Source organism: Lissotriton vulgaris, unplaced genomic scaffold (genome assembly GCF_964263255.1).
Source record: "Lissotriton vulgaris unplaced genomic scaffold, aLisVul1.2 SCAFFOLD_1429, whole genome shotgun sequence".
Lineage (NCBI taxonomy): Eukaryota > Metazoa > Chordata > Amphibia > Caudata > Salamandridae > Lissotriton > Lissotriton vulgaris.
In genome coordinates this window covers 106,815-120,679 of record NW_028241135.1, presented here as the reverse complement: position 1 = coordinate 120,679, position 13,865 = coordinate 106,815, and the positions used below count along the sequence as shown (strand labels likewise).

The 13,865-nt window shown below is 48.4% G+C and overlaps 1 protein-coding gene across 1 annotated transcript in view; it reads left to right on the top strand.

Annotated features, from left to right (window-relative positions):
• The window catches only part of LOC147672106 (mediator of RNA polymerase II transcription subunit 13-like), a 465,300-nt gene that overhangs the window by 366,892 nt on the left and 84,543 nt on the right, over window positions 1-13,865 (top strand). The window contains exons 7-8 of the mRNA XM_086948030.1: window positions 12,554-12,716; window positions 12,998-13,105. Of these exons, the coding sequence (XP_086804156.1) occupies window positions 12,554-12,716; window positions 12,998-13,105 (271 nt within the window). The remainder of the gene's footprint in view (window positions 1-12,553; window positions 12,717-12,997; window positions 13,106-13,865) is intronic.

Sequence of the window (13,865 nt, the reverse complement as noted above, 5' to 3'; positions counted from 1 at the left end):
CCACCAACCACCGCTCTCCCATTAGACCCATACTGAATCCAGTGTGGGATTTAATGAAACATGCACTCAGAAGGCATCTTTGAGATTCCCCATGAAAAACGACATAACTAGTATCGCCAGCTGCCACCACCAGACAGGTTTTTGGACCCCTAGGTCGAGAGCCTGCCGCTCTTGGGGGTCTGAAACAATGCATATCCTGGGACGAGGTGCCAAGCATCCTCCCCCAGGATGGGCTGGGTCCATAAAGGGTAAGCTTCAAAGGCCGGCCGTCTTTGTGGGCTATCCAAGCCATTTGCTGCTCCAAGCAACTGACTGCCACTTTGAACAGGAGAATCGGCAGGAAAACCAAGTTAGGAGGAGAGGTGTGCCCACCTTTCCCAACCCCACCCCTCAGGTGGGGGAGGTGAGGTGAAGCACAACTCTCAGTTCTCGCCGTCTTGAAGATTGGTTGACCCAGCCAACCAGAGTGTGACATATGCCCCCTCCCACTGAAGGAACCCTTTGTCCCGACCTGTACCTACCTGTAATGCCTCTAAATTTAGAATTTAGGGGCAGCGCTGAACCGTGCCTCCTCAGACAAGAAGAAATGAGAAGGACCTAAGAGCTGTGTTGAAGAAGAGGACACCAACTGACTTGGCCACAGCCCTATCGGCCTGTCCTTTGACCTGCTACAGCAAAATCCCAGTGTGTCCTGCAGCAAGCAGCCCCTAAGAACCCGTAGATCTGCCCTTCCTTCCCAAACCAGACCTTGTGTCCAGTGAGCACCGGAATCGCTCACCCACAGGTTCTGGTCAAATCTGCGAGTCTTAACCACTCTGAACACAACACCCACTGCCCGAGTGGCCTACTCCATGAGGCGGTATCCCCGGCGATCTTGACCTGGGGTTTGGTGATTGTTAGACCTTGCACCATTGGCGTGGGTCTCCCTTCCATATTCCGCTGTTGTCTCCTCTGTTTTTGCTGGTATTAGATGCTCTGGGTGCTGTGCCACTGCCATTCAGTGCCACAGCGCGAATGCTCCCTGTGTAAATATAACTGTGAATTGGTATATTCCTGACAGGCTTATTTGGGTTACATGTTAGTCCCTAGTAGTGTGGCCTATGTGGGCCCAGGGCTGGTAACCCAAATGCTGCTGGTGGGCCTGCAGAGCTGGTTTGCGCCACCCACAGAAGCAGCTTGTAAATGGTACCTCAGACCTGCCACTGCAGTGTCTGTATGCAGTCCAGGACTGCCATCTTGGCTGTGAAGTGCCCACATTTTCCTGCCCCTGAACCTTCCCTTAGTATCTAGCCAGTCACCTCAATGGTAGGTGCATTGTATGTGTAAGGTAGGACATGGCTTGATATGTGTAGCGTGTCCTTGTAGGGAATTACCCTCCATTTTGTTTTTAAATGCTGCAAGGCTACCTGTTCTCCATAGGTTAGAATGGGCATTCTGGCTATTACATTTTATAGTCCTAACGGTCCCAGGGAACATGATAGAAATTCGAGTTTAGTATGCCTGAGCTCAGAATAATAAAATAAGTATTTTAGCAAAGTTGGTTTCAATATTCTGTGTTTAAAAATACCACTTTAGAAAGTAGGCATTTTCTTGCCTGAGCCTTCCAGTGTGCTCTGCTGTTTTTTATTGACTCTCTGGGTTTAGAGGGGCAAGGCAGGCTGAGTTAGACCTTGGTTGAATAGAGAGATCTGCATTGAGTACTGAGCAGGGGTAGCACCTTGACCTGAATAGGGCTGTGCCAGGCTAGGTGAATGCTGGCTCCATCTCCTACTGTGCGTCGGATGGTAGACCACCTCTTTCTGAAAGGAAGGATGCAGCCTGGTAAAGTGCTCCAGGCCTGAGCAGACCTGGCTCTGACTGGGTTCAGTGACTAGAGACTTTTGAGAACAAAGACTTTTGGGGTATAAATATCTGTGCCCAAACCCCTGATTTTGGTATTGCTCCTGGATGTCAAGCAGAACCTATGTCCATTTCACTGATGGAATCTGCAGGAGAGGACTGTCCTTGTGCTTGTGTGCTATTTCTTGGATTACCTTGCAGTAGTTCCCCTTGGACTTGGAAGAAGAGGGAAAAGGACTTTTGAGAGACTTTTATTTTGCTAAGCAATTACCCAAGGGCTAGAAGAGAGCTAGCCTCCTGCTCGAGTCACAGGCCCATCTGACTCCCCCATTGCCTCTGAAATAAGCCTAGCTGCTCGTGCTACTTTACCACAGGGTTGAGCAGGGGTTATCAAAGGGTGTAGCCCTCTTACTCTGACATAGGAAAAAGGGTCCCTACTTGTACTGTGACCAGCCACTGCCAACTATAGACCCCCATTCCTAACAGTGATCCCTGACCCGCCTTAATTCTCCAACAGACTCCTGCAGCCACTTTCTGGAGGATTCCCCTGACTGCGACCAGAGCTGGTAAGAGAAACAAGGCACCAAGACACCCCTGCACCAGACGACCCGCGGCTTTGGGTAGCCCAATTGACGAGGCCTGGAATCCCAAGATATCCCAACTTAACTCTCCAACTGGTGGTCGCCTCCAGAAGATCTTCGTCCCAGAGCCTGCAGTGTTTTCTGCAACTGGAGAATACCCCTTGAAATCAACAGGGCACCCGATGCCATAACAGCACCCTGCACTTGCCCGTCCCTGTTCTCTGTGTGTGCATCTTGTGTGCTAAATCTTATCCCTCTTTGCCCTGAGCCTAACATCAGGAGCTTTTCTCCCTCAACCTTGTAGCCTGCTTGTGAGCAGCCACCAACCAGAGGCCCTCTATCACCCATTACCAACCATAGGACTGCATTGACTGCTTTTCTGTGAACAATATTCTAAGGGTGGAGTTGGTTTGTATGAAACCCTAAAACTGCAAACCTACAAAAACTGAATTACTTTCTTTTCTCTAGGAAATGCTCCAGTGTATTAATCTAGGCAGATCACAGAGTAGGAAAAGTAACTCGGTGATCTGAAAAGTACGTAAAAAGTAATCTCAAAAGTAACTAACGTAATTTTGACTGACTTACCTGAAAACAAACCAACTGCATTTCCATTGTATTAAACTGCAATATACCTGCAAAGTATTATTTCACTAATCTGCACCAGGCCTGGCTTGGTTCTAGAAATAAAATATCTAATATTTTTATACAAACCAATTGGTCCGAGTTAAGTCTTTTGAGTGTGTGACAAGCATTTATTGTACACACTCAGGCAAGAAATGATAACACTACCCTCTGATGAAGCCTTACTGCTTGCCCACACTAACACAAATAGTGGAAGGTATTATCTAAGTTCGAGGCATGTGGGCTGCTGAATTCATATCTGTGCATAGATCGCCGCCTGGTGTTGGGTCCGGATGATTGCACATTGTTGTCCTGGAAGAGTCTTCGAAGTATCACGAGATAGGTGGCTCCTCCCCTGGACTACAGTGCGCATGGGCATCGCCTCCATCCCCAGATTGTTTTTTTCCGCCATTGGGTTCGGATGTGTTTCGGTTCCCTCTGTCGGAATCGATAGTTGTTAACTTTTCTAACTTGAGACCAAAAGGTCTTTAGGCTGGGCGTCGGTATCGTTCTTCGTTCGGGTTTATCTTCTTTTCAGCTCCGAACTCTTGCTACCCTTCCGCGTGCTGTCGGCGCGGACGGGCCTACACGACGCTCCAGACATGGAACGAACTCCGTTTAAGAGGTGCCCAGTGTGCACCTCCAAGTATTCACACCTCGACGTGCACCCAGTGCGCAACAAATGTCTGTCGCCGGACCATGATGAGGCCAGGTGTATGGCCTGCTCGAAGTTCCGGTGTAAGAAGACTCTCAAGCTTCGTCGGGCCGCTAGACTCCAGGCCCAGTTGTCAGCGCCCCCGCCAGACAACATCTTCGAAGAAGACGTTGGAGACGACAATGTCTTTCAAGTTTCGGACTCTAGCCCGGCGTCGGAGGAAGAAAACTACGACGCGGTAGACGAGGAGTTTGATGAAGTAGTCGGTGAGGTAGAGGACGACGATGGGGCCATTGCCACCGTGGAGGATAGCTCAGAGGAGGAGCATCCTCAACCTGACTCAGGGGTCAACCCCAACTATACGCCTCAGGTCGAGGGATCGCCTTCGGGCCTTACCCAAGACTTTACTAATCGTCCCACGGCCTCGCCTACGGTCCCGGCCACGGACATTTCAGATGTGCCACTCCCGTTGAAGAAAACTAAAGTGAAACAATCGGGGTCCACACCAACTGTTTCGAAACCGAAAGTGAAAGTAGCACTGGTGGGACAGAAGGCCCCAGAGGCCTCAGCGTCCAAGAAATTCAAAATGGCCGACAGCAAGAGCCGCGCCAAGATGGCCGACCCGAAGAACCCGGTGTCAAAGCCGAAGGCGAAGACGACCGACGCGGCCGCGCCGAAGGTGGTCGAGGTCGATGACCCGAAAAAGGCTCCAAAGAAGCGTCAGGACGGCGCCGAAGCACAGGCTGCGTCGACTCCGGCCGTCAAGGCCAAGGATGGTGATGTGTCGGCTCCGAAGACCGTGCCTTCCGCCAACCCAACACCGGACTCGGGGAAATCGCTCGAGCCGGTCCAGCCGTCACCGGCCTTAACAAAAAATGTCTTGGAGTCCCTGCAGCGGATTCGAAAGGACGCCGTGGTTCCCGAACCGAAGGATGTGGTGCCGAAGCATACTCCGAAGCCGGCAAAGGTGCAAACGCCTATCCGCTTCACGCTGCCGCCGAAGACTACGCCGAAGGCTTTCGCTCCGAAGCACGGGGCCGGGGTGCCTTTGAAGGTGGTGTGGACGCCCAAGGCGTCATCGGTGGGGCCGAAGCCTCGGCTACAGCCACTCTCTGATGAGGAGCGTCGAGAGGTGGTTATCGACGCCAACACCGGGAAGCTCTCTCTCCTCAAAAGGAAGATCACCACGGAGCCGGTGTTGGAGCATTATCGTATTCCACTCAAAAACAAGAAGGACTCTGCGGGTACTTCTGCCCCTATAGAGCCTGCATCTCCACATAATTTGGAACTTTCACCAACGCATTCTAACGCTGGAGAAGGTGACGGAGATGAAGAGGACGAGTACAACTACCCAGCCTACTCGGATCCAGAGGAGGTACATGAACCCTGGTCTGCCGGAGGCGACCCTGAGGACCCCCAGTCCGTTCATGAACCGCAGCTTTTTGCAGCAAAGACTTCTCCAACAGAGGACTCTGCAGCCTTCAACGCTTTGATTGAGAGAGCTGCAGCTAATCATGATGTCGACCTACATTCAGATCCTGTGGATGTCGATTTTTTGTTTGACACTTTCTCAGTGGCTGAAAAGTCAGTCAAGACATTGCCTATGCTTAAGGGAGTGCTGAAGCACGCGCCTGAGGTTTTCAGGGAGCCCACTCGGGCGCGAGTCATCAATCCTCGCATTGACAAAAAATACAAGGCAGCGCCCTCGGATCCAACCTACATCAAGGGACACTTGCCGCTGGACTCTTTGGTGGAATCCAACGCACGTAAGCGGGGGGGACAGGGGGACTTCCTGGCTACGCTGGATCTCAAGGATGCATACTTTCATATCCCCCTGCATCCTTCCCACAGGCAGTATCTCAGATTCACGATTCAGGACCAGCACTACCAATTCAGGGTTCTGCCTTTCGGGGTCACCACAGCGCCAAGAGTCTTTACAAAGTGTCTGGCGACTGTGGCAGCACATCTACGACGCCAGAACGTCCACGTCTACCCCTATCTGGACGACTGGCTCATTCAGGCAAAGTCAGAACAGCAGTGCGCCGACCACATGTCCCGCACCATTCATCTCCTGCACGATCTGGGATTCTCGCTGAACTATCCAAAATCCCATCTCCAACCCGCCCATATACGGCAGTATCTGGGCGCGACAAACACTCTGGCAGCCACTGCGCAGCCAAACTCAGTGAGAATCACCAGTATCCAAACGCTGATCCAACGATTCAGACCTCAGCACTCGCTTCCAGCGAAGGTGTTCATGCAGTTGATAGGCATGATGGCCTCCTGCATCTCCATCGTCCCGCACGCGAGACTACATATGCGTCCGCTTCAGGAGTGCCTGGCACGTCAGTGGACTCAGGCTCATGGGCAACTGACAGACCTAGTGTTGGTGAGCGGTCGGGCGTACAACTCTCTGCATTGGTGGAATCCACAAAACCTTTGCAAAGGCCGACCGTTCCAGGAGCCTGTGCCACAGATTATCCTGACAACGGACGCTTCTCTCCAAGGATGGGGAGCGCATGTACTCCATTACACGGTGCAGGGACTATGGACACTACAGCAGAGGAAGATGCACATCAACGTTTTGGAACTGATGGCAATCTTCATGGCCTTGAAGGCATTCAAAGTACATCTGTGCAACAAGGTCGTGTTGATCCGGACGGACAACATGACGGCCATGTACTACATTCAGAAACAGGGGGGCACACACTCTCCGCAGCTGTCTCATCTGGCTCAGAGCATGTGGAAGTGGGCCATTCAGAGGAACATCTTTCTCATGGCGGAGCATCTCCCAGGCAAAGACAACCAGATGGCGGACCTGCTCAGCAGGCACAGCCACCAAATGCACGAGTGGGAGATACATCCATCAGTACTCCAACCGTACTTCCAAAAGTGGGGTCATCCAGAGATAGACCTGTTCACCACAAAGGAGAACGCAAAATGCCAAAGCTTCGCCGCCAGGTTCCCACACCCGCAATCGCAGGGCAATTCGATGTGGATGATCTGGTCAGGCAGATTTGCGTACGCTTTTCCCCCAGCACCTCTGATACCGCTGGTGGCACGCAAACTCAGACAGCACTCGATGACTCTCATCCTGGTTGCTCCAACGTGGGCTCGCCAACCGTGGTACACCACGTTTCTGGAACTCTCCGTGGTACCGCATCAAAGGCTTCATATCACTCCCAGCCTTCTGACGCAGAGCCATGGCGACATTCAGCACCCAGATCCGCAACAGCTCAACCTGGCGATCTGGCTCCTGAAGTCCTAGAGTTTGGCTACCTCAATCTTCCCCCCGATTGCATGGACATCATTCGGGAGGCAAGGAAGCCCACTACTCGAGCTTGTTATGCGGCTAAATGGAAGCGGTTCGTCATTTATTGTGCAAACCACAACATTGACCCGCTGGATGCTTCCATTCAGAACATCATTTGTTACCTGTTCCACTTGTACCAATGCAATTTGGCGTATTCTTCCATCCGCATTCACTTGTCTGCAATGGCAGCATACCTCCAGAATAGGCAGCACCTATCACTTTTTAAGGTCCCTGCTATCAAGGCTTTTCTGGAAGGACTCAAAAGGGTCATTCCACCAAGGACACCACCAGCTCCGGAATGGAACCTCAATGTGGTTCTTACAAGGCTGATGGGTCCTCCCTTTGAGCCACTGCACTCTTGTGAGCTTCAGTTTCTGACTTGGAACGTTGCTTTCTTAGTAGCAATTACATCGCTACGGAGGGTTAGCGAGTTGCAGGCGCTCACCATCCAAGAACCTTTCTTCCAAGTACACGCTAACAGGGTGGTGCTCCGCACTAACCCTAAATTCTTACCCAAGGTTGTATCTCAATTCCACATAAACCAGACAATTGAGTTGCCAGTGTTTTTTCAAAATCCAGAGTCACTGGCGGAGCGGATGCTCCACACCCTTGATGTTAAAAGAGCCTTGATGTACTACATTGACAGGACAAAAGATTTTCGTAAGACCAAGCAACTTTTCGTTGCATTTGCCTCACACCACAAGGGAAACGCTATCTCCAAAGCTGGGATTGCTAGGTGGATCGTGAAATGCATTCAGATCTGTTACGCTAAAGCTAAACGCACTCTCACAATTCCACCAAGAGCCCACTCCACCAGAAAGTTGGGGGCCTCTATGGCTTTCCTAGGCAACATTCCCTTAGAAGATATTTGTAGAGCAGCCACATGGTCTACCACACATACTTTCACTAAACATTACTGTGTAGACGTGCACTCTAAACAGCAGGCAGCTGTTGGACAGGCTGTTCTCAAAACACTTTTTCAAACTGCTGCAGCTGGCACGGGCGGCCGCCGCTAATGGAGGGACTGCTATGTATTCTATGCACAGATATGAATTCAGCAGCCCACATGCCTCGAACTGCAAATGCTACTTACCAGTATGCATCTGTTCTTGGCATGTAGGGCTGCTGACATTCATATCGCCCACCCTCCTCCCCGGCGCCTGTAGCAGCTGCAGTATTCATTTACATATATTTATATGCTCTTAGCATGGGCATCACTCACATACTTCACTCCATCTCTGCCAATGGCTAAAAACAATCTGGGGATGGAGGCGATGCCCATGCGCACTGTAGTCCAGGGGAGGAGCCACCTATCTCGTGATACTTCGAAGACTCTTCCAGGACAACAATGTGCAATCATCCGGACCCAACACTAGGCGGCGATCTATGCACAGATATGAATGTCAGCAGCCCTACATGCCAAGAACAGATGCATACTGGTAAGTAGCATTTGCATTTTACCTCTGCCTACCTTCGGGTTCTACTGGACACTGTGCACGCTATACCTTACTTTAGTATAGTAAATACAGAGCCAACTTCCTACAACAGTGGCAAGACCTTTCTTGTAACCAACTTAAACAGTAACCATTACTACAGTTGCCCACATATGAGATGGGGAGCACATCTGGGCACACTCCAGGTTATGTTAGGAATATTTGTATAGCGCATGGCTACCCTTAGGTGACCCAGCGCTGGCGGAGGTACCAGTTAGATCACAGCAGCTTAGTAGGTGGGGTTATGAAAGAACCTTGTTTTCAAAAGTTTTCGGCAGGGCAGTAGGTTCGGTTCTGAACGTAAAAGGAAGGGGGAGAGCGTTTCACAGCTTGTCCAGGTCCGAGGAAGAATCAGGAAGTAGTAAACATTCTGACGCTAAAGACTGAGTACCCAGCTTTAAAAACATTTCAGAAAGAAGTTTGGGGTAAAATAAATATTAGTGCAAATGGATAACACAACAGTTATTTTACCTCGACAAACTGGGAGGAACACAATGCTGTGCTCTATCAAAATTAGCATGGTAATTCTGGAAATGGGCACATCAGAGACAAATAAACTTAACAGCAATTCATCTACCTGGAAAAGACAATGTTGAAGCAGACGAGGCTCATCCTCGTATGAGTGGGAATGCAATCCATCAGTACTCAAGCAGATATTCAACTGCTATGGCGCACGCAAAATGTCAGGATATGCCAACCTCCCCCTCCTCCAACACCTATGTTGCACAGGGTAATCAACAAATGTAAACATTCCAACATGACAATAATACTCATTGCCCCTCATAGGGCGAGCCAAAGCTGGTACTCAGACCTAATCGAAATTGTGAATGGTGACATTCTGAAGTTAGAGGCAAGATCTAACGGGGAAAAAGTTAGTCAACAAGAGTTTCAGTTTAACAGCATAGCTCCTGAGGGTATACAATGTGGTTACTTTGTTTTATCAGAAAATGCAATTTCCTTTCTCAGAGAAGCAAGGTTCGGCATTAAGCGAGGAAATGGGTCTGTAGGAGGAACATTTGTTTCTAGGTTTACCTTCTTTATTGATCACAACCAGAGACGCGAGCCGGTGGTCTAGCGTCAGGGACCCCTCCCTCCTCAAACATTGCTCTAAAAAATGCTGGGCTAGTTTATCTGGGCGTAGTTTATACAGTTAAATCGGTAGGCCATTCAGGCCCAGTGCTTTCCCTGACTGGAGGTCCCTGATCGCTTTCCCTGACTGGAGGTCCCTGATCGCCTGTGCGATTTCATCATTGGTGATTTAGCACTCCAGGAAGCTCTTATCCTCCTAAGAAAGAGTAGGGAGGCTGATGTCTCGAAGTAGGTCTAGGGAATCCTCATCGAGCAAGGTCTTACCTTATTGATATACAGCGCTATAGTGTACGACAAATTCACTGGCGATTTTGTTTTAGGGATTTGTGATTTTCATGCCTTCTGTGTATCCGCTCTGGAACAAGTCTGTCAGACCTTTTTTGTCCAGCCAGGCGAGTAGCTTCCCAGCCTTGTTTCCCCTCTTATACACTCTGCCATCGCTCTCCCTTCCCCATGTTCTGACCCGGTCAGTGGTGGTACCCTTATACTCGTCCCTCTTCAATTGTAGGATATGCAGCGTTTCCTGAGACACTTATTCTTGAGACTCTCCTCCACCAGGAGGATTTCGTCCTCTACAGTTACTAGTTTCTGTTTTTCTTTCTTGACTCCAGCAATCTGGGCTAGAGCTTGTCCCCTGATCACCAACTTAAATGCCTCCCATAATATTTGCGGGATTCGACCAAACCCTGGTTTTCTTGAAAGTAGTGGTCTAGGGCTTGCAATATCTCCTTTGGAACCACCAGGTTCCGTAAAAACCATGGACTGATAGGTGGTACACTTCCCAAATGTATATGCCCCAGGACCAACCTAACCCACACAGGGGAATGATCAGAGATGCCCCGCGCCAGGTGTTTAACTTCCTGGACATGGGTGAGTTAAGAGGCCCGAATAAGGAAGTAGTTAAGGAAGTAGTCAAGTCGAGAAAGGCTATTATGTGCCTCCGTGAAGGTGGTGTGCGGCACTCAGTCTGGTTGGAACGCCCTCTACACATCTGTGAGGTTGAGGGCCTCCAGGAAGTCAAGAAGCTATGTTGCGGGGGCGGGAGGGAGGGGTAGCGATCCAAGGAGCCGGAGACTACTACGTTGAAATCCCCACCCATCTGCAGGAGACCCTCCGGAAGCGAGAGCAGGAGAGCTCCTACATCTACAAATGTTTGGCTCTGTAGTCCGGGTGGGGCATAGACTGATTTTAAATTTAGTGTTTCCCTTCCACTACCCCTTGATAGCGATATATCTGCCCCACTCATCGAAGTGTGTAGCTTGTATGGAGAAGGGGAAGGAGTTTTTTAGCAAGAGACCGGTTTCAATTACGTCTTCAGGGGAGTCTGAGCCATAAGCCTATACCCCCATCAGTTGAGCGCTTTACAGGTGCTACCTACCAGGTGAGACTCCTGAAAGAGCACCACATCTGGGGAGTGTCGTTTGAGATATGAAAGGACTAACCTACGTTTCACCTTATCTCCCAGCCCATTTATGTTCCAGCTGAGTAGCTTTATACTCTTATCCCAGTGTGTACCCATGAGAACTCATTTGTAAGCATACCTTCATGTGCATTAGAACAGTTGTTGCCGATTTAACTGAAACAAATAAACCCCAACCCAACCACCTGCCTCCCTGCACTCTGGGCTTGAAACTGCCCATGAAATCAACTTGCAGAGTGCCTTTTGCCCAACTTATTAACTAACAGTAGCTAAATGTGGGTGAAGATGCTACCTTCTTTCTTCCCAAAGCAATATCTAATTCCCCAAACTGGGCAGACACGAATGTCAATAGTGACAGGAGACATGAGCCAACACCGCAAGCTGCAGTTCTCCAGCGCCCCTTTAGTTGCCACCCCACCACCTCATAACTCAGTTCTGACCATTGGGGCGAAGCAAAATCCATAGCTCACCAAGTCTGGAACTGTCACAGTGTGAGTTCGAAACAGTGCGAAATGTAAGCGAGCATTGTGTTCCTTTGCATCTCTCCAGCCAGTCCGCCACCGCTTCTGGATGATCAAAAAACCAGGCCTGCTATCTGTCTCGACCCGGAGACGCGTCGGGAACAGCATCGCCTACTTCAGTCCCTTATCTCGGAGTTTCTTCTTGACAACCAGAAAGGATCGCCTCTGTTTTTGTACAGCTTGGGTGAAGACAGGGGAAAAAGGATATGACTGCATTTTCATACTTGAGTAGAGGCACCACCCTGGCACTCTGCAATATTACGTCCCGGTCTCGAAAATTAAACAGTCTGGCCAGTGTAGGGCCGGTCTGGACAGGCAGCAGATCCCAGCTCTCTAGCAAACACATAGGCCCTTTTGTGACCAAGGCTGGTGTACCCATAAACCACGTGAACACCAGGGCAGCAGGGTCCAGCACTTTCTGCCAGGATAGTAGACAATGACTCCGACAAATGGGTGATACATATTGTTTGGCTCTGCTATTTCCTACCATTTATTGCGGTCTGCCATATCATCCAATACCTCTAAAATGGCATATGAAAGTCCGGGACATTCAGGTTGTCAATCTGATATTTTGGCCTCTGTCTTGGATCTCGATGAGGATGACTGCTGAACTGATGTCCTCCTGCGTCTTGCTAGTCATACATGTAAGGTGTCATATGCTGGCTTGCAGTGAGATATACATTCACCTTGTGCTCCGTACCAGGTGAGTCTTTCCGATCACAAGCACTGTCTGAGGTACATGTAATAAGTATGGTCCTCATTTTCTCTGTGAAAGGTATGCAATTGGTTTTCTATGATGCCGTTGACTAATTATGTGACATATATGAATGGCGATTGCAATAGTTAGTTGTTATATTGTTCTTTCGGCTTATTTTGTAAATAGCGGTTTAGTTTCTTATTGATTACTTATACTTTGCTAGAATGATAAGGATACCTTTTATAATTAAGTAACTCCGTTTCTTATGAAACACTCCTGGCTCATTTTCTGGATAATTTTTCTTGTTTTCTTTTTAATTTGCAGTTGATGCACAGTCATCCCAGAAATGGGCGCGGTTCTCTTCTATATCCGATGGTCTTAAGGCTGACACCACAACCCATCCCAGTGGGAAGATCCCAAGAAAATTAGCCAGTCAGGTGGTGGATAAGGTTTGGCAAGAGTGCAATATGAACAGAGTTCAAAACAAGTAAGAATTTGTCTAAATTAAATAGTTGCTATTAATCTGTTAATCTTGTTTAATATTGCACAAGTGTTCATGTTCTGTTTTGAAAAGATGGTATCATAGATGTGAATTGAAACCTATTAAATGGTGCCCTCCCATGCAGAGAATTCATACTGTCACGTCTACATTCAGCAAACAAGTTTTTTATGTTTTCAGAGAATATGCTCTTATAGCTCTGGTATTATGTTGCTTAATAAGGACATGAGAAACAAACTAAATGTGGTTCTGTAATTTCTTATGTTTAGGCGCAAGTATTCCTCTTCAAATGGCCTTTGTGATGAGGAGACGGCAGAAAAAGTGTCTACTTGGGATTTTGTGGAAGCTACACAAAGAACTAATTGCAATTGTTCAAGGTCAGTATCTAATCTGTTTTAACACTTCTTTTGGATGAACTCGTTCTGAATGTAGGTATACTGCTATGGTGTAGTCAGAAGGATGTTACATTCTATAATCCTGGAAATGTTCTCTTTGATGTAGATGGTGTGTATGAGATTCCATTTCCTGTGGCTCATTTATTCTGACATTTAAAACAAAGTGCCATTACTGCTTGTGAGTTTAAGTCCGGTCATTGTTTGCTGTTCACATATCTATACGTTTAAAATGTGGTTGCTTGTTTGCAACTCCTATATGAATATATTGAGGTATTCTGATATTTATCATATGCTCACTGACTTAGATTGAATTTCACATGTGGTTTTGAATGTTGGACAGTTACAATTAGTACCGTGAAGCAGGTGTTGTGGTGTTTCTTGACGGATGGAGGAGTGTAAGCAAAGGACATTCTCAAATTGTAAAGAACTCTTGCAACTGCTTTTAAAACAAGTAGGGATGGTAAAAGAATTGCAATTTGTTAGTTTTGCTCTCAGCATGGACTCCCATCTCTTCCGATTAATGTATTCTACAAATTTGTATCGAGGATAATCTTCGCACACACCAAGGATCGTTTCTTAAAACACATGCACATTGACCCTTTTCATCTTTAATGAATTGTTTTTTTAATCACTACTTTTTGCAAAGCCTGTTTTCATAACGTTTTCTACTTTTGTGAATTTGCCACTTTCTCTGTTCAGGGGTGATGCACCACAAAGTGGTGCGACATTAAACCACCTCTAT